A 19,419-nucleotide genomic window follows, 5' to 3' on the forward strand; every position below is an offset into this window, starting at 1 on the left:
AGCGCTCTGATTGGTGCAGGACTCACTTAGCCTATTGTCCCTCGAGAGAAAAATGAACTTTATAGCTTTGTTTTGTCACGGTTTAATGACCTTTCTTTACGCTCTTAGCGTTGAATTCCAAACATCATTTTAAGCGTTTTAAAAATACCACACCTAATTACATGCTCCACCAATCAGAGCAACGCTTCAGTAAATTTTTCCTCTCTGTAAGACCCCGGACGCCGTTGGACGGGTCAGGAAGTTGTACTATGCTCGGAATGTAGTGTTTATCCTCGACATTGCTGTCACGTTACCAATCTTTCCCGCTTGAAATCTTCCCAAAGTCTTTCCATTTGCGAGAAAGCTATTTTCCCGGTAAACAATACATCGCACCGCAATTACTAACATTCACACGCTAGCATGCTAGCAGACACAGTAGTGAAATCTTTTATCAATGAACAGACGACCGGCAGAAAATCAAACATCGCGTTACTGATGAACGTTCATGTGTTCCACTGTACATCAAATCTAGGTCAAAAACATTGTTAACTTTTATTTTCTACTGAACTCTGTTCATCAACGATGTCATGTTTCCGAAGAGAACACGTTTCAAAGGTGTCTGGGTAGATTTGCCATTGAACAGAAGTACATCCCTATCAAAGTTGAGCTTCGGTAATCAAGTAAGGTTAGACATTTCGCGCATGTTTTACACACATGCCCTGGGGAGTCTTCTCATACTTTGACCAAATGCAGTAATATAAAGCTGTTAACGATTCTGTAGAAATTACTCTCCCATTACCAACTAATTGCCAAAGCAGTAGCTTTTTTTTTGCACTGCAAAAGTTTTTGTCTCTTGACAAAAGGCTTCTATGTAGACTTTTCTTCGCAAAATCGAGCACAGTTTTTTTAAGACAGGACTCTACAGAGCAAGGGTGGGTGGGAAGAGCACCCTCTCTATTCGGTTGGGTGAATTTGTTTTGGTTTAATTATTTCATCACAAAGATGGCTATCGCAGCAAAAGACAACGAGAGAAAGAAGATCTTCAACTCTTGTTTGAACATCCATGATCAGAAATGTTATTTAGTTGAAAGTTCTGCAAGTTTAACGCAATTTTCTTCGTCGAATATTTGAGATAAGGCCGGCGAGTCCAAAAGCCCATGTCCTAAGTTCCATTCCGGCTTGTCGTTAGCCGGTCGAGCGTGCAAGTCTTAAATCGCTTTAAAATAACAAGCGGCTTAAAGACTTTTATAACTGTAAGATAACAAGTCGTTCTTCTTTCAAAACGCTAATGCTGAGTGGTTTGGTGAAAGAGTAATGTTTTTACTGAGGACAGGCACAAAAGACATGCAGATCTAAAGAACACAAAGTGAGCTTATTTTCAACGCTCGCGATAGCAAGAATAATAAGCAGATCAGATCAGACTGATATTATCTGGAACTCATTACCATAAATGTTGCAATCCACCGGGATTTAAAACCTTAGATAACGATTTCGTTCTGTTTCACAACTTAATTTGTTATACAAAATATTTTCCTTGTCAAAACTATGTTTCAGAAGCGTTATGCCCGTGATCTCAGTAAACCTTCTCGTGACGAAGGAGGAGTGATGTTTTAAACAACAATCAAAGACATTCTTTTATCTGCTCTCTTCGACAGAGGAAATTTGGCCAAAACTGGCTATCCAATTAAAAGGCTTACAACAATCTAATAATATTTTGTTCTTCGAAGAGGGCCGGCACCGTAGGAGGGATGGGGTGGGGAGCTTCTGTTAAACAACGTTGCTTCAATACAGTTCCCTTAAAGAATAGATTCTCAAAATGTCAAGGGTCAGCAATAATTAGTCGTAGGCATCTGGTCACACGTTCTTATATATTCTTCATGAGACTGTTCCAGGCGAGAATGGCGGGAAGATGGATGGCTGGATGCTTTTCATACAGTAGTTCGTGGATAGAAAACCGATGAATCCTCCTCAGGTTGACTTTTCCACTCCTCCCCTACTTCTAATCAATTTGTTGGATACAGTAGTTCGCCTTAAAACCCTTTTGGCGCAGCCAGACGTTGATTATCACTGACTCTATCAAAAAGGCACAGAAATATCTTTAGATCTCTGTAATAATCAATTTTCAAATTTGTAAGTCAAGGAGACTCTTTTCATTCTTCTTATCAGACCATACCTTTGTGGAACATCTGGTTTCTGTATAAAGAAAACAATTTGCCAGTTCTTCGCTTCATTATCATCTCGGTGTTCCACCTTAATTTATTCAATTAACTTGAAGCCTGCGAGTGAAGAAACATTACGTAAGGATAAATTTTAATAATTGATAAATCTTACCTTGTTCATCCATCGTTTTTCTACTTCCATTCAAACTATTTTAACGATTTGTAAGAAACAATTACCAATGTGTAATGAACAGTCCTAAACTTTGGAAAAATAAATTTTCCATGCACGCGAAAAAAAAAGCAAGCAGTCTTCAAATCCTGTCGGAAAACGGAAATGGTTTGCTTCATTTCAATTGATGGTATGGAATTTGAAGCCTCTGCGGGATGATTCAGCGAATTTGGTTCAAGTTTTGAACGTTTCCTTTTCCTCTTTTTTGTGAGAGCAATGTGTAATTGTGAAATGTTAACGCATGAAATTTCCTATTAAAACGTTCGTACGTGATGTATCAAAATAGACCATAGTAAACAACTCCTAGGGCATTTCATAAGAATAGCAGCCAGATACAGACATGTGGTATGTCAGAAGGTCAAAGGTTTCTTTTTCTTTGTTATTAAGAGAGAGAGGAAAAGAAATGCGCTGCTGTAATTAATTTTTCAAAATCATACGTGAGTTTATCATGTTTTTTTTAATAAACTTCATGTCGTGTAATTAATCGGTTGACGATTTATAGACAGTCAAAATATTTAAGAACATTTCCTGTCAAACTCTTTTAGCCAGACTTTCACGCTGACAGCTTGAAATTTTTTTTTACGTTTTTATGATTCACCTTCCAAAATGTACCCAAACAGGCCACGTGATGAAAGTGAAAATTAATGCATATGTAGGAGATTTGATGAGTGGTGAATTTACTCTGTGTTCTGAATCAGTTTTTCTGGTCAAGAAAACTCCTTCAGTAATAATCTTTTTTCTCATCTTCCGTTGAGTTATGTTCCCCCTGAGGGCTTCCTCAACAACTTCCTCAGAGGCAATCCGAGTAAACTGTGTGCATGATCAACTACAACCGGTCAATAGGTCATACTGCTGGCTGATATTAAAACGCAATAGAAATGTACGCAAACTTTTGAAAGACTAAAAGTTGCAAATTTCCATAACCATTCCCGTCAATTTCCTACTATCTGTACTAACACCGACTTGGATAAATGCGGGAAAATGCAGTGGTTTATGTATTCTTCGCTTACACCGTTAAAATAACTTCTCCGGTATAGTCCCTATTTTATGGAAAAGTGTCCTATGGCTTTTAGAAAGAAGCAAAACTTTAAAAGAGAGCCTCGTCGCGCGACGCAAAAGCGAAACTTTAACAGAGAAATATGAATCGTCGATATTGCTTCATCAAGCTATAAAGTTTCTTCAGGGTTAGATTTTAATATCGGCCGAACGTGCACATAGACCTAGGATTTGCCGGTTTTTGTTTTTTTTCGGAAAGAGATTTTGTCGAATTGCGCACGGCTGCTGCTCATGACTGCTAACGATTCTATGTGATGACTTTCGTTGAAAACTTCGAATGTACTTTGGATTGTTGGTAGTAGAAGTATAATCTCGAATATCTTATCTTTATTAACCTCGAAGTAAAGGAAAAGGGAAACAGAACGAACCCCACTATTAAAATTCGCTACCCTGACACAACTGATGAGAAAACAAGCTTCAATGAATGAATGCTCACTAAGGCGCCCGGCGAGAAATGTTTTAAACTTGAATATTTTTAAGCAAAACCAGAGTGCCAAGTGTTTTCATAGTATATTTTATTTTCTAACTCCCTTACTTTGCCCTAATAAGGCCTCTCACACTTAGAATGCAATACATTATCAAAGCAATAAGTCAGTCTCTCTTCACCTCACCGTGAGCAATGAGTGTGACGCTTAAACTTAGCTTATAACATGCGTAAGGCTCCTGAGGTAACTCTTAGGTTGGGTGTTTGCCACTTATTCTCGTTATTCACGAAAGAGTTTACCTTGGTACACAACTGCATAGCTTTTCGGCTGATTGAAGCGTGTACAGTACTCGCTCAGTGATCTTAACAACGTAGTCGATGATTATCCAAGTTCTTCGGCAGAGCAGACCTGCGTGCTCCTATTCTGCTACATAAACTATTACTTTCTTACGATTTTGTGATTTCGTTTATTCTAATGAAGCCCTACTCGTGCAGATTCCAGAACATGTAATGTATAAACAATATAAAATAGCTAAACCGTTTTTAGGACGTTTTCTGTGTGCGTTGACTTTAAAAAAAGGGGTGTCAATACCAATCTATTACATCTCCGCGAAAAACTGAGCAGTATACGCGTGCAGCCTATTGAGATTCTTTAACTGATAAAGCTTACAGGAGCTTTTTCGCTTTATTTTAGTTCATTCTCCTTATTTCGATATCTTTCTATCCTAAGAAAAATTAATATTTCACGGTTTTCTTCACCTTGAAGGCATTTTCTTCCCGTTTTTTTTTTACTATATTTTTTCCGACAGTTTTACTGTACAATACTTAGAGTATCTTCAAGACACGAATATTAAATATTTACAAAATATTAATCCGGATACTAACAAATTTTATGGGGGTGATTTTCTATTGAGTGTCCAAAGGAATCCGGGATTGTATCAGTTTTACCCCTCCAACTTCTCAATCAACCAGGTGCAAAACTGACAAAAATGTATCTTGCTCACTCGCGTTTTCTCGCTATTCAAGCTTTTTGCTTCTTTTACTTCGAGATCTCATTGGATCCTTGTAAGTTTTTACCCTGCTCCTGATTGGCGTTTAGATAACCCTGGTTTTGGATTCGCGACACTCAATTGAAATGTATACTCTGCGATCCTACTTTACTGCAAACACCTATGCTCAAAGTATGGTTAACTGAAAACTGGAACTGGTAAATCGAGTGTGCAGGAACTCAAAATATCGAAAAGGGGTGAATTTTCTAAGCTCCTCTACTGAGAACAACAATAGTAGAGATTAATATGACCACTACAAAAATCCAGAAAAATAATCGATCTAAGACCATAGCAAGATGCCTCCATTCTTCCTGATTCTTCTCGATTTGCCGACGATGCTTCAAACTGTCTACAAGCACCATGACACCTTGTGCAGTTTTGGCACTGTTACAGCCACCGTCGTTGTTGTGATTTTTCTCTTGGTGAGTGTCCATCTTTGGATATGTGCTTGTGACGGAGTTCGTTGAAGAGGTCATGCAAAACTCTTCGGGAGAGTTTAAAGTGGATTTTGTTGTAGTTCGTGAGCGCGTGTCATGTAGCAGCTTTGTTTTAACGTGGTTGTTGGTACTGCCAAACCTTTTGTCCAAGTCCTTTTTCATCAAAGAGATTCTCTTAAAATCCACCTCCGCCGATAAGTCATAATTGTCCTCTGTAACAGGCTTCTTCACGCCCAAAAACTTTCCGAGCTTGTCGAGGATATATACATTGACCCACCTGGGAACAGGCACCACGGCAGTCCCAGAGTTCCGATGGTGAATGTGCAAGATGTAACATGTGGCGATAAGAGAACTGGCGACCTCTATCATGACTGTGATGTAGAAAATACCCATTACCGGTACGCTCTCAGAATTCCTTGGCAAATTTTCTGCCCCAAGTTGCAGAAACACTGCCATAGCTAACAGGACGGTAATACTTAGAGTTATTCGCTCTCCAGATTCGGGAGGTAGGAAAAAGCCCAGCAGCACCATTGACACGATTATCATGCATGGAACTATCAGATTGAAAATGTAAAATAAAGGCTTCCGTTTGAACACGAACTCGATGGTAACATCGGAAAAAGGGTAATCACAACAAGCGTATGATTGCACGTTACGTTTCTTGGAAGCTCCAAGCAAATCCCATTCCGCGCTTTTTACATATTGCGTGGAATGAAGAGGAGACCTGTCAGCATGAATATCAAGGTCAACCATTTCAAACGTCCAGGAGCCAAATTTCATCGTGCAAGTCTGTTGGTCAAACGGAAAGTAAGTGACATCAATCGGACACGTGCTTCGAAACGAGGCTGGGCTGTACCAGGCACTGGTCCCATCGTGGTCAATGATAACACGAGTCTTGTACTTTTCAAGTCCACCGCTGAACTCACTGTCTGCACTGTAGAGAGAAAATATTGCAATTTCTAAGTTAAATCCTATCTGTATCATAGGTATTGTCCAAGAACTCATCCCTATTTGTTTTCACACGCGGACCTCCTATTTCAAAGTGCAAAAAAGTAAAGTAACCTCTTGAACTTTGGATACCAAAGCAGTTTTTGGGTAACCTATAGATATGCAAATTACACACAGAGAGGTAAATTGGCCAAAATGTACAAATCAATTCACGAAAGAAGCGAGATATAACCCAAACATTCATCCGACATATAATTTCAGATAACTGAAGAAATACTCTGGTATAATTTTACAGTAACTGACCTGTTATATAGAACGATGTCCGGAATCCAAAGCAGACTCGGATCAATACGAACTCGTTTGATACCACCGTATTTGTTCGGATCCCATGTCAAGAGAAGATTTCTCCATTTCTAGACAAGAAAGGTGCAGTACATTAGACTGACTATCAGAGGTAGGTAATGATGATGATGATGAAGTTTATATACACAATTATTACAAGCTGTGACAAGCTTAGCTTATGCATACCTGTCGCACCCACACGTTTGTAGTAATAATCTGATTTTTATCATCCTAAACAAAGAAAAAAAAAAGAAGTTTAATGCAATGTTCGATGTCATTCGTCTGAAAACAGTACCTCACTTCCTCACCGGGAATATTTGTAGGGAAATATTAACGTTTCTTGAAGAAATACTCTGGCAAAGCCTAGTGAACTAAAACCCAGCTAAACGTTGAAAAAGCAAAATGAAACTAACTTTATTGACATTGACAGAATTTGTTTGGTTTCACTTACTACATTGACGAGTTGGACCAATTCCAAACCAAACGTGACCATGTACAGACTCTTGTTCTGTTCTGGTATGGGGTGGGCATCTTTGTTGTACCCCTTTAGCAGGTCATTAATTAAATCCTGTTCTGCAGCAGCATTTGAGCCTGTCAAAGTTTTGAAACAATGAGAAATGTTATCCGCATACTAATGTTACAAATCATATAACTACGACGAACAAACGACGAACCCGATGTATTTCTTCTTTAGCAAATTGGCTCACACGTTGGTCACAGCAAAAATTATTTGTGCCTTCTACATAGCTTAATCTGGTTTGCGTTTCTTCAGTATAATCTTTTACACTCATCTAACCCCCGGAAAATTCTTTTTAGGTCCAAGAAAGAGTAATTCTGCGGGGAAAATTATGTAAGCGTAAATTTCCATTTGCAGTCCTTGCATATAACGTTGTGTCAGATATCATGAAGTGTCTTGTCGTGGTTCACGACTTTAGTTACCCCAAGAGATGGCTGAAGTGTCTCTTTTTTATTCAAATGAAAGGAACATTTTTCTTTTCATTCTTTTTTAGCTTTAAGATTGAGAGAGAGATCTTTCCTTTGTTAAAAGAGTAGTTTGATTGTTCTCTCTTGTGAGTTAACATATTCATTCTTATAAGATCTGTGGCTTCGACGATTTCTTTCAACTTGAATGATCAGAGCGACAGGAAGGGTTTCGCCGGTTGAATATGAAGTTTCTAGCATACCATTGAAACAATTTTTATTGCAATAATTTATGGATCTCTTGACAACCCTTATTCATAAATCATTGGAAGTGACAGCAACTAAGTGAAACAATTCAAACGATAGATTCCAACTGTGTAACAATCATTAACAACAGCGCTCTTGCAACAAAGCTCTCTACATGGGGCTTATAGGTTATTAAGCCTTCCCTGATATCAACCACCTTTTCCAGCTTACTGAAAATTTCTATCCTAGTTTAAAGTTATCAAGCTGTTTTCTTTTGTTATGACTTGTATTTGCTTTTTTTCTAATTCTGACGAACGTTTACTTATGAAATCGCGACTTTTATGCTCTACTGGTCGAGGTGACATCCCTTAAGGCTGATTATGAGCGATTAAATCCCCTGAAAACATCTTTAAATTTTATTACATCAACCAAAACGCCGGGCATTTAGTCTAACAAAGACATTTAAAGTAGTTGATAGTGGCATCGGTGAAAGCATCTCGCGGATATCGGGATATTTCAAGGTTGAAGGTTTGAAATCCTCATGCAGACTATTGGCCTTATTTGTTGACTTTTTGAATAATAGGTTAAAGCATAGTTTAGAATTATTGAAATTTGTTATTCAATTCCGCATCATGATATGTAAAGGAAAATTTAGGTAAACAAACGCCACAAACAAACTGGGTCCACGGAGTATTCAGAAACCGAAGGACAGGCTTCAGTTCTTCAGTTCAAGTATTGGTGTGTAGGAGCCGGTCTGAAAAACGCGCTTTTCGCGTTGAAGTTTGAGGATCTAATTCAAAATTTCGTTTTCGACAATTAATACACATTTTCATTGAAGAGTGTCTCCGAATGTTTTTATCATGATATTAGGGGGCTGGAGGGTCTAGACCTGTTGAATGTAAGAATAATGTAAAGTTCTCTGGTTCCTTATTAAATCGTGTAATTGGTTGTACTTAATACTGTACTAGAACTCATCGACGAGCGCACAAACCCTTCTCGTGCTAATCAGATCAATCGGTCGTCAACCATTGTTATCCAGCTGGATCAAAAGATTAGTGACACCAGGTTTTAGTCTGCATGGGCGGCTTTATGAGGAATACCTCTGTGCCAATTCAGTTCACAAATAAAGGTGATGAGTTGTATTGTATTTACGTAATCCTTGGGTGAATAAATTATCACTGGTCTCCTTCAAGTTCGAGACGCTCATCAGTGCATCCATTACCTCTTGTACAGGTCAGTCGGGTAATAATTCAATCACCTGACACCCTTCGGGCCGGAGACAGGAGAATCTACTTGCTCACTTAAACAGATTGAGTGGCAACTCCGCGTATTCAACGGTATTCAACGACGAACAAACTGTCGTTATAGATACAAAGAACTTGAGCTACTGAGTGAATCTTTTTGGTTAATTGTGTTTGTCTTTTGGGATGTAATAAATTGCAAAGCTACTACACTAACTGATCAACGTTGTTAACAATAGGTAATATCACACATTGGGGAAAATACCTGCTTTCTTTCTTGTGATAAAGATGAAATATCAATGTGTTTAACTCAAAGCATGTGCGCCCCCATGTCAAAATAACAGGATGTTTATGTGAATAACAAAGCTATTACGTATACCAACCTTCTGTGCGACATTTAGTTACTATCCAAATCATCACGATGCACTTTGCCAAAAACGCCATATGACTGGATACCAAAAGTGGGCGATTCCACTATAAAATGGACAGAGATGCTTTTAAGTACAACTTGTCGGTGAAAGACGTTAAACGATGATACGAGATCTCCTAGATAATAGTGGTTGATAACAACTACCTACCTCTTGCTGCGTAGGATTTTTGTGTAGGGACACCGAGAATTATTGAATATTCAACAGCGTTTAATTGCAAAGACGGTCAAAAAAGGCTATGAGAGAATAAAAAAGAACAATTGGACAAAAAGAACAATATCTACTGATAAGAGCATGCACGATGGGTGACCTATTACCCTCTTCCAATTATATTACACTTCTCTCTATTTGGTTAAGTGAATTGTCCCCTTAGGCATGTGGCCCATATTTAAACTTAATAAAGTCATAGAAATAGTTTGATGATAAAAATGGCCCAAGAAAGTAAATAAATATTGAAAAAGGGGAAAAGGGCCTGGTGCACGGGTAACCCTCCTCCTCTTTTAAAGTGTGGCTTTAAAAGCATTTTTAAAAAAAATAGTTGTTTACGATTTAGAATTCCATTTGGTATTGAGTTGGTTTGTTGCCCATGTAGTCGAGCCGGCTAAATTAATATATTCTTGATTATGTGTTGAAAACAGTAATTCATACAAATTACAAATCAGTTAACACGGTAACCTAATTAAAACCTAATTTATCGCAGATGTGAAATGTAAACTTTGACGCATTGTGCAGTACATGTAAGAGCTTTTGACGCTCCACAGGATACTGTTCACTTTTTTTGGATTATAAGTCAGGGGAACTTGGCGCAGTTCTTTAAGGAACTACGAAACCAGCGGAGTAACACTGACAACTCTGAGCAAACTTCAAATATTCCTATTTCCAATATAGTAATAATGTACAGGGTTGTTTAAATATATTGATGGCTGTCGTTGTTTACTTGTTGAACTACTCTATGGTTAATAAAATTCATAATGAACGAATCTTAAAATTGCCATTCTGTAACACGTCTTACACGAATCACTTACACAGAACCATCAAATAACAATAAATGAGGAACGAATTCTTTCTGAGGTTTTTTTTACCTTTTTTTTCCGATATTTTTTTTGTAACGTTATTTTTTTTCAAGTCTTACTCAGGTTATTGGCTCAGTTGAATTAAGGCACCAGTCATTCTTTCGCAGGAGGGGTCGGGAGGGGGGGGAGGGGCGCTCAGAGGTTTAAAATTTGTCTGATCTTCCCCTAAGGCTATGTACTTTTGAGATGGTTCTCCCTCATGGGTACGGTCCGTTTGCCATGGTACTCCCCTTATACTCTGTTAGCGACGACTGTCTGATCCCTCTTCCGTTTCTCCTTAGTGACCCCCCCCCCTTAAAAAAAAAAAAAAAAAAAAGGGAAATAATACTTCAAACATCATCGGAGGCTTTGAACTATGATTGGTCCCTTAGTTGGAATTAATTATTTTCTTTATCATAATGTGATTGGTTAATTTTGTCTCAGACCTTTCATTCTATTGGTGTGTTCGATTCATCCCTGTTGGTTTAACTTTACTATTACACCTTAACCTGCGGCGATTTGGATCGCGTGAGGGCTATATCAAAACCAGATTGAATTTTAGCGCTTATTAATATGAAAAATGTTCTGATAGTGCATACGCCCACGACTGTTTGCCACAAAACCTAAATCACGCGGCAGTTCTTACGGTTTTTACCAATCGGAAATAACACGTTCTAGACCATATGGGCCCAGTTGTTCGAAGGCCGATTAACGCTGACCTGCGGTAAAGTTTTAATCTGGGTTCCTTTCTTCCCTTCTTCAAAGGCCTATTTCAGATAATTTCTTCCATTCCTTTTTAGAACATTCAGGCATCAAATTGTAGGCAAAAATAAATATACTGAATTTCTTCTAAAGCTTTCAGATCTGAGGTCAGATTTCACGCTAACCTGGGTTATCTTAACCTGGTTTTGAACAACTTGGCCCGTGACAATGCCGACTTTACTTGATTATTATCACATTTAGACTCATTGTAGCGCTGTGATAAGTCTGCTGCTACTGTTACTGTAGTCCGTGTTAGATGAAGTACGTTTCTTTAGTGAAACACCGTTGCTGTTGGCAACGCTAAGAGTAAGGAACAAAACAAATAAACAAACATGGAAGCAAACAGGCAATTCCTACTTTATAGAAACTTCCAACTGAAAATGTAAAGATGAATCATGATTGTAAAAGTCTGGAAGATTCCAAATTTAAGATATCGCGAAGTAGGATTTGATTTCTCAATTATATCAATGAAATATGCTATACATCGTGATTCATCGGCTGCAAAAGTGCAATTTACAACTCGATATTCTTTAAGGATATATCCTAGTCGCTTTCGTTTTTCAGTAGTCATTGCAAACTCGATTAGTTAAATTTTCATCAAATTGTAAACAATGAATTGTGGGATTATTAAGTTCGCGGACGCTTATGTGTACGCTTTAGTTTGTCTGAAAGGAGACAAAATATACTCCAGGGCTAAAGTTAGTTGTTTAAGTCGATGATAAATAACTTTACTTATCAAATGCAAAGGCAGCTTACCAATAATAGATTGTCTTAAGGTTTCTCCCCAAAAAGGTGTTCAACACGGGTTTGACGAGATGACCTAAGGTAAAGAAATGAAAGACGAAATTACCTCGGTTTATGGTATTTTTCACAATTTCAGCCTTCTGTAAACCAAAAAAAGTAAGTTCACGAGCATCTGATGCTGGTAAACATTGTATTCCACGATTGTGACGCAGATTGAGATGCTCAAGCTCCCAAAATCTTTTTTAATTGATGCCAGAAATTCCCACAAAAAGGTTGTCTTTAACACTAAAACAAGTTATGCGTGAGTTGAAAACATCTTACGAGTTAAGACACAAGTGAAATAGATTACTCCAGTACGAGAAATATGCTCACCGTCACAAACAGTAGTGTACTACGACAGGCAACTTCGCAAGCAGTTACTTATAATTGCTATGTGCTGCGTCCGTGACATTACTTGGAGAGCTCGTGTGGGAACACTTTATCATATTACGCACGAATATAATTCCCCACGCGTACAGAATATTCGTAATTTATGCGGGTCACACTTTCCAAAAGCTTGAGTTTGGCGTCAAAAATTAGTTTATCGCAATTTAATAACTATTTCACTGAGACTGCAAACACGACGAGCATTGTTCCAAATAAAAATCGACCACCATGTGGCACAGATTAACCGAATTTGAATTAGAATGATGATTTTTATGTTTTTTTCGTCTTTCCCGACTTGAATAATATGTTTACCAAAACTCAGACTGAAAGCATGTCCCATCTTTGAGACACAATTTTTTTTGTAGGAATTCCTAATTGTAGCGATTTGTCCATGCAGCTGCCACTTTAACAACTTGCTGTTATGTTAGTGATTTTCATCGTCGAGTCCACCGATTAGATAGCGATACACTTAAGTAGAAGAGTTCTAATTTTGCAGTGTGGGAGTTTTAAAATCAGTTCTAATTAACAATTTAACGGTTTACCCAACTCACACTAATATCGTAGAAGGAAAGTCAAGTTAAATGCTAACTTACCAGTCCCATTTGCTTGAGTAGGCTCTCCTTAATCCCGCGGGCGTCCTCTCGAATCTTCTGTAGACACTCTGCGGAATAACTTAATAACGTTGAAATAGCGAGAGCCCAATTCAGATAAGCGAATTATTATACTTGTGGAATTTTTTCGTGGTTGTTTTTCAAACAGCCTACTTCAAAATCGGTAAAACAATTTGGAAATTTTTCTGTCGCCAATTTAAATTTGGTTACGTTGTAACCGTAAATAAAATTGATTGGTATTGTGGTTAAAAATTTAGCGTCCGTCCCTCGCCTTTAAACCGTGACCCAAACTCGATAAAAGCAGTTTCACGTAATGATTGAGATAGCTTTAATTTAATCTTATGCTATTCTATCTTCATCATTTTGTTGATTATAAAATCAATGGAAAAGTCTTAAATCATTTCTTAACGTAATGAAAGAGAAAATTAAAATCTACACCTGATACACAACCCACAACCGCAATGTTTTGGCAAACTCTACAGGGGTTTCTGGTGTTTATTGCCAGGGAAAATGAGAAAACTAATTTTCCATACCGATGTGCATTTATTAACGTAGCTTCTGTTTACATCAACCCAATTATGAACGCATACGTCTCGAGTTGGAGATTTTCGTGATTTTCCAAGACGTAATACGGATTTTTCATTTCAGTGAGCTTTTAAACCATTTTCATTGGTACAAAGATATTAAGAGAGAATTTGCTCGTTATTTTTCAACTTAATCTCACTGTTATGACTTCCCTTACTAATAACAATGACTTACTGAACAGATGTCCCAATCGTGCAGCGAAGTACTTGCGCGCAGCACACTGAATGTTTCTTAAGGGATCCCACGCATTACTAGTTGCGCAAAACTAAATAGACTTCCTTCTTTTTGACGCAAATTATCTGTGTATGTTGAAGCACCTTTGCGTTTTCTTACTGGTGCGTTACTAACTGAATCCCTATATTTTAAATGAGGGATTACCATGGCCTTAGTGGACGTTTTTACCTCTCTCGATATTCAGCCGGCTGTCTCCCCAGCTTCTTTCCTTTTAAGCTTAGCTTGGTCCCATTCCTCCAAAGCAACCCACTCTTCCCCGCTCTCCGCCTTTCTTTGTTTGGCCGCCCCCGCTTTGTTTCCTTGCACAGGCTTTTTCTGGGCTTTCATTCGTTTTTCAGTAAGTTTTCTATTTGATTCCCTCAAAAGACACGAAAATCTTTTCGTGGCTAAACTTAGTTATTTCACGGATGTGGATAAATTTCTCCGACATCTCCAATGTGTTGTCGTTGATTTTTTATTTTTTCATGTTTTTTTTTAATCAATCAAATTTTCTATGGCTAAGGCAGCTATTTTCACGGACGAAAAATTTCTCCCATTTCTCAAATGCAACTCTTTTTTTCCGTTCCCGTGTCGTGTTTAGCCGCCTCCGCCTTTTTTTTTTTTAACTGTTCTGGGCTTTTTCTATGGCATGCGTTCATCTTTCAATTTTTTCATATCACTTGAAAGACAATTTTCTGTAACTAAGCAGACTCGAATTCACTGAATAGGGCGCGTCACTCGCGTCACATAATTGCGTAGGGTTTCTCTCTGCTTTTAAAAAAGTACTGATTTCGAGAAAATACAATCGTTGCAAAGTTTTTAAACTCTTTAAAGAGCCTCTCCACGAGAGGACCGGGAAGGCCTGATACATGCCATCTCACCGATTTCTTTCAAACTTTCACAGTTTATTAGGGTCATTAAGTTATTCAAAAATCCAGAGTGGTTCGGGCTCCCAGCTCATCCCTGGGGTAGCAGAGCCTCCACAACAAATCCCTGGGGTAAGAGGCTAAATAAGCTCGAAAAATGCACTTCCAACAAATCCCTCTCACACCAACAGAAAGCGATGGATTTTAATCCTATTTTGTCTAATAATTGTTTGAACCCTTTAGGAAACAATTCCTTAAAGTTGGTTTAATTTGATATAACTTCTGCCAATTTAGAGCGGTTCATCATTAAATGTCACGCAAGTATTCCAAAAAAGAAAAAAAATTTTTTTTATTCGCAAATATCTCCAATGAACAACATTGTATTTAGACGAACATACTATCACAGAAAAGACCTATCTTAACGCTACGTTTGTGAGCCAAAAAAATCTTGGCCTCTGTAAAAGATTCACGATCACATCCCTCTGAAATAAATGACCTCTGACGTTAATTTGTGCAATTTTTGGTCATGAACGATTATTTATTTACTCAATAAAGGGCATTTACAACGCCCAGGCAGACTCGATGCGAGCAAACTAAATATTTGTTTGATATTCTGTTATGTCCATCAGTCTGAAACTTTGAATAGTTTAGTTGATTCCTAAGTTCGCGGAACCGAACACCTTGCTATTGTCTTTTTTCACTTTGTCATTGTTTGACAAAGTGTTCCTGTTTGGGTTTGTCTCGCAGCCTTGGTCGGCTGTACAAACAAAAGAATTTTGTTTGTCGCTTTGGTTGTCGTGTTCGATGATTGGCCTTTATTTGTTTAAATCAGTGCATGCTTTACAGGTTATTTCTATAATTCTTGTGAAATTATTTGGGTTAGCAAGTTTACCAAAAGTTTCAATTCCCCAAGACCAACCGGCCCATAACAAAAACATGTTCACTAATGGAGTACTTGAGGCGGAGGTGTGTTCGAGTGATTAATTGTACTGGTAGTAGTCGTAAGAGAAAGTTGTCGAGTTTTCTAGAGACTGGAGAACAACAATTGAAGGAGAAATCAATAGAAAAGTCTTGGTGCTTCTTGCTGCAAAAGTCCCCTTCGTGTTTCTCTATAACTCTTTCTAATCAGTCACCGTTTTTCTTTTTGCCATTTATCTTCGCTTTGAGAAACTGTTTCCTCTCTTGAAAATCGTCTCCACAAAAGCCGCGTGAGGCAAACGGTACTATTTGTGGAAAACTCGACACCCTCTCAGAAATGCTTTGTTATCTTGTGAACCCTTCCAGTGAGTGGTCTGAGTCGCGCATTACTCTAGAAAATTACCTTCGGGTCGAATAGAAGTTTGGTTAGAGTGTGAGTGACCCGCGCGCGAGAGGACAGGTTTTTTTTCACGCACTTGCGTCAAATCAATGAACCACCTCTCACACAAAGACCTCCTAACATTTTTTAATCACAATTCAGTCTGGTTGTACGAGACAAACCGTTTTGGGTACAGATGAAGAACCTTTGACTTCTTACTTGCGTCGCAGTTATCAATAATTTTTTTCTCTGCAATCTGCATTTGAGAGGGACGGAAAAAAAAAACGTCGTGTGGACAGATCAAAACTTGGCCGGACATAAAGGATCAGTGGACGCTCTTCAATCAAATGAACGCAATGGGCGTCAGTTATTTGGGTAAGACTAACAATTGTCATCTAAATATTTTTCAGAAAGATCGGGCAATGATTGGAACGCGTTTAAGGACTGTTTAGTTCCGTCTATTCAATTAAAGATCATGTATCGTTGTGAGACGATCGTAGAGCTCTCACAATTCTTTTCTAACTGCAATTCCGTTTACGCTGAATAAACGCAAAACACAAGTTGACTCTATAGAGATTGCAATTGTTTCATATCTTTCCACTGCTGCTTGAGATTTCAACAAATCATAAAAAACAATTACGAGTAACCAATCAAGCAGGCACAAGAAGAGAACGCTAAGAACTCGCCCACAGGGAAAAAAATGGGGAGATGGCTTTCTCTCTCTCTCTCTCTCTCTCTCTCTCTCTCTCTCTCTCTCTCTCTCTCTCTCTCTCTCTCTCTCCTCGCGGGCGAGATAAACTTCATCTTTGAAGTAAATCACCTAATCGTAACATCCAATTCGGTGTTGATGCTTTGATTCGACTGTATAGAAGGAAGAACCAGCAGCCTCAGAAACGAAGAAAACAGAAAGAGAAGCCTCTGGTGTGGGCCTTGACATACATACATATATATGTATGTCTACAACTAAATTTAAAGTTTTTATTTGGTGTGGGCTTTGACATACATACATATATATATATGTATATCTACAACTAAATGTAAAGTTTTTATTTGGACGCCCGGGTCTTGCGCATGATGTAATTTTCGCGGGGTCTTTATCCTTAAATATATTTTCTTTGTTTTGCCTTTCATGAGGCTTTAAATTCTCAAATGTGATTTGAATTTGTTCTCTAATTTCAGGGTTTTAAATTGTTAATAAGTTTTGACCGAGTAGCTATACCATGTAATCTGTTTGTATAATATGATTTTGACTAAAGTTTGGAATAAATCAGCTCAAGTAAATTTTCAAAGGCCAATCAAACTGATCGAGCCCATAGAGCCAAGGCAACTTGTTGTGCTTGAAACATTTACGAGTTGTAATCCATTTATTTCCAGTTGATTATTTGTTAGAAATATGCAGGCAAACATTCAGGAATCTGTTCACGGATCACTGGTCCCAACTCCATTAACGTTAGTGGCGACCTTGCATGATTGTCAGCAGTTATGGAAAGTAATAGATCATTCGAAAAAGATCCAGTTCTGGAAGCGTCAATCACTCTAAAGTGTTTACATTTGTTCGAGCTCACAGAGAAGAGGCCAATACTCGTTTTTTCGTGAGAACTTAGTTTCTCAGTGTTTGCATCAAAAATAAATTCTTTCCAATGCCTATAGTTGGATTGTTGAGCTATACCAGTGGCATTTCTATCTTGAAAATCAGACGTAGCGGGATCGCGCGTCGGTCAGAAATAATATGAATGAGCAGGTTAGGGCAAGTGGACTATAAGATCGTTGACGTTACCGAAACTTTCAAGCCACTGAATCCAGCAAACTGAAACAATACACGTGCACAAAATAAAAAATTGCTCAGATATTTAAACTCGCAAGTTTTTTTTCAATAAATTTTCTTCAGAGATTCGTCAAGGAAGGACTTCTATTCTGACGTATGGGTAATAAATAGGTGAGATATTATTTTCGCAGGCGAGCTGAAATTACAGAGATGTAGCAGAGAAATATTTCATGCTTCAACTGATTTCGAACCTCTAGTTAAGCTCTACTATCGTACAACTGAGTTATGAGTCAAAATCTTCAAAAAGAGGCAAATTTTTAGCGGTTTGATCATTCTCGTGCAGAAATCTTATCGCAGTTCAGTGAGGCCGAAAACTACACTTTGACCTGCTAAAGACAAACAGGACTAATTAACTGACGCTGTGTCGCGAACAAGTTGTTTGCTTGCTAAGTGGAAATCACAAAAGGTGTGAATTTGACTTCCATCAGACATCATTCAAGAAAAGAGATAAAATACTTTTTCAAAGAGGAAAGATACCTTATGTCTAAAAGTAAGGAAGGGAAGTGATACTGGACTAACTCTCCCTCGGCCGACCGTTCGAACAGATGAAGGAATAAATGGTTATTTCTTTGGGAAAGGACTGCTACGTACTGTATGTGGCAAAAATCTTCAAGTACGTCGTCTAATTTTGAAAGGAACGACCAACACAGTCACCAAATTATCTCGGCTTAATGGGTTACCACGTGCTTTTTCTTATTAAAAATATTACTTTTCGATGCTCGCTCTGGAGATCCATTACGATGAAAAAAGAATTCTTATCTTTAGTTGTTACAGCTGGTTGTCACCGGAACATAAGAGCAAACAGCCAAAAACGTGTGTATGATAATCATCATTTCCTTTAAAAATATCATATCCCTGTGTATGTTAAGTGCATGTGACTGATATCTGATATTTTCAACCTGACTGAATTATATCTGTACAGAATAGGATTTTCTCCGTACCAAAGAGGTCTGACGCAAAACGCTAGTGAAGTAAGTTGTTCACGATTAACAATGTTAATATCATGAAAAATCCTATCAGTTCTATTGTAGTATTCCATATTTATACGGAGTACTTATGGATAATTGAGAGCATATCAGTTGTTTGAGTCTGAATGTTGCGGCTTAGAACGAGAAACATTGAGGAATCTTTAGTTTCTCTCAGGTTGGAGTGTTCCCCAAGAGAAAAGTACACTGCAAAGTAAACAGGACTGGGTTGAGTTATCAACGTTGAATACCGTAATTATTCTGTTAATTGCGAATTAAATTTATGGACCTCGAGGGTGAGCACTTATTCGAGGCTAGGCGCTCACCAGATTTTGACCATTTTCGGCGAGTAGTAAGCTAATTTTGCAACAAAACAAAAATAATAACATAACGCGAAGACTTATCACTAAATTATGGCTCAGAGGAATCGCGGCAAATTCGTAGCTTGTTTTGAAAGTCTTGAAGGCATAGGCAAATATTGATCGGTTAACAAACATGAGCTGTTTTTCAGTGCCACGTTGAAACACCAAGGGAAGAGATTATATATGCTAAACGTGTGTAACAAAAAGTCTGCAATTTTCGATACAAAAGGCACATTGCGTAAAGTGACTCTC

The 19,419-nt window shown here is 38.1% G+C and overlaps 2 protein-coding genes and 1 long non-coding RNA gene across 11 annotated transcripts in view; 1 reads left to right on the forward strand and 2 right to left on the reverse strand.

Moving 5' to 3' along the window:
* Window positions 1–941: 941 nt before the first annotated feature.
* Window positions 942–2,595, reverse strand: LOC149039325 (uncharacterized). The gene is made up of 2 exons (XR_016180580.1): window positions 2,311–2,595; window positions 942–2,052 (listed from the first exon to the last, which is right to left on the reverse strand). It is a non-coding gene; the product is annotated as an uncharacterized LOC149039325 (long non-coding RNA).
* Window positions 2,596–3,921: 1,326 nt separating this feature from the next.
* LOC113664577 (neuronal acetylcholine receptor subunit alpha-2) lies at window positions 3,922–14,072 on the reverse strand. Of its 8 annotated transcripts, none has more exons than XM_089185299.1 (9): window positions 13,814–14,072; window positions 13,037–13,115; window positions 12,030–12,093; window positions 9,610–9,695; window positions 9,415–9,505; window positions 7,075–7,214; window positions 6,810–6,854; window positions 6,585–6,694; window positions 3,922–6,267 (listed from the first exon to the last, which is right to left on the reverse strand). In XM_089185299.1, exons 5-9 carry the CDS (start codon window positions 9,473–9,475, stop codon window positions 5,103–5,105), a joined length of 1,521 nt encoding a protein of 506 aa, XP_089041425.1. In that variant the 5' UTR covers window positions 9,476–9,505; window positions 9,610–9,695; window positions 12,030–12,093; window positions 13,037–13,115; window positions 13,814–14,072; the 3' UTR covers window positions 3,922–5,102. The 8 variants fall into 8 exon arrangements, with proteins under 8 accessions (XP_089041425.1, XP_089041428.1, XP_089041429.1 ...); XM_089185302.1 differs by having other exon boundaries at window positions 13,037–13,104; window positions 13,814–13,917; XM_089185303.1 differs by lacking the exon at window positions 13,814–14,072 and adding an exon at window positions 11,399–11,573 and having other exon boundaries at window positions 13,037–13,224.
* A 1,971-nt stretch (window positions 14,073–16,043) lies between these two features.
* Window positions 16,044–19,419, forward strand: part of LOC113664631 (polyunsaturated fatty acid 5-lipoxygenase) — a 19,288-nt gene continuing 15,912 nt past the window's right edge. The window contains exon 1 of one of the 2 annotated variants that reach the window (XM_089185285.1): window positions 16,044–16,390. In XM_089185285.1, coding sequence (XP_089041411.1) covers window positions 16,363–16,390 — 28 coding nt within the window. In that variant the 5' untranslated portion in view covers window positions 16,044–16,362. Of the gene's footprint in view, window positions 16,391–18,671; window positions 18,812–19,419 lie in introns of those variants that run through there. The other variant, XM_027180256.2, reaches the window with a different exon arrangement.

The sequence above is a fragment of the Pocillopora damicornis genome, chromosome 10 (assembly GCF_964200805.1).
Source record: "Pocillopora damicornis chromosome 10, jaPocDami1.2, whole genome shotgun sequence".
Classification (NCBI taxonomy): domain Eukaryota; kingdom Metazoa; phylum Cnidaria; class Anthozoa; order Scleractinia; family Pocilloporidae; genus Pocillopora; species Pocillopora damicornis.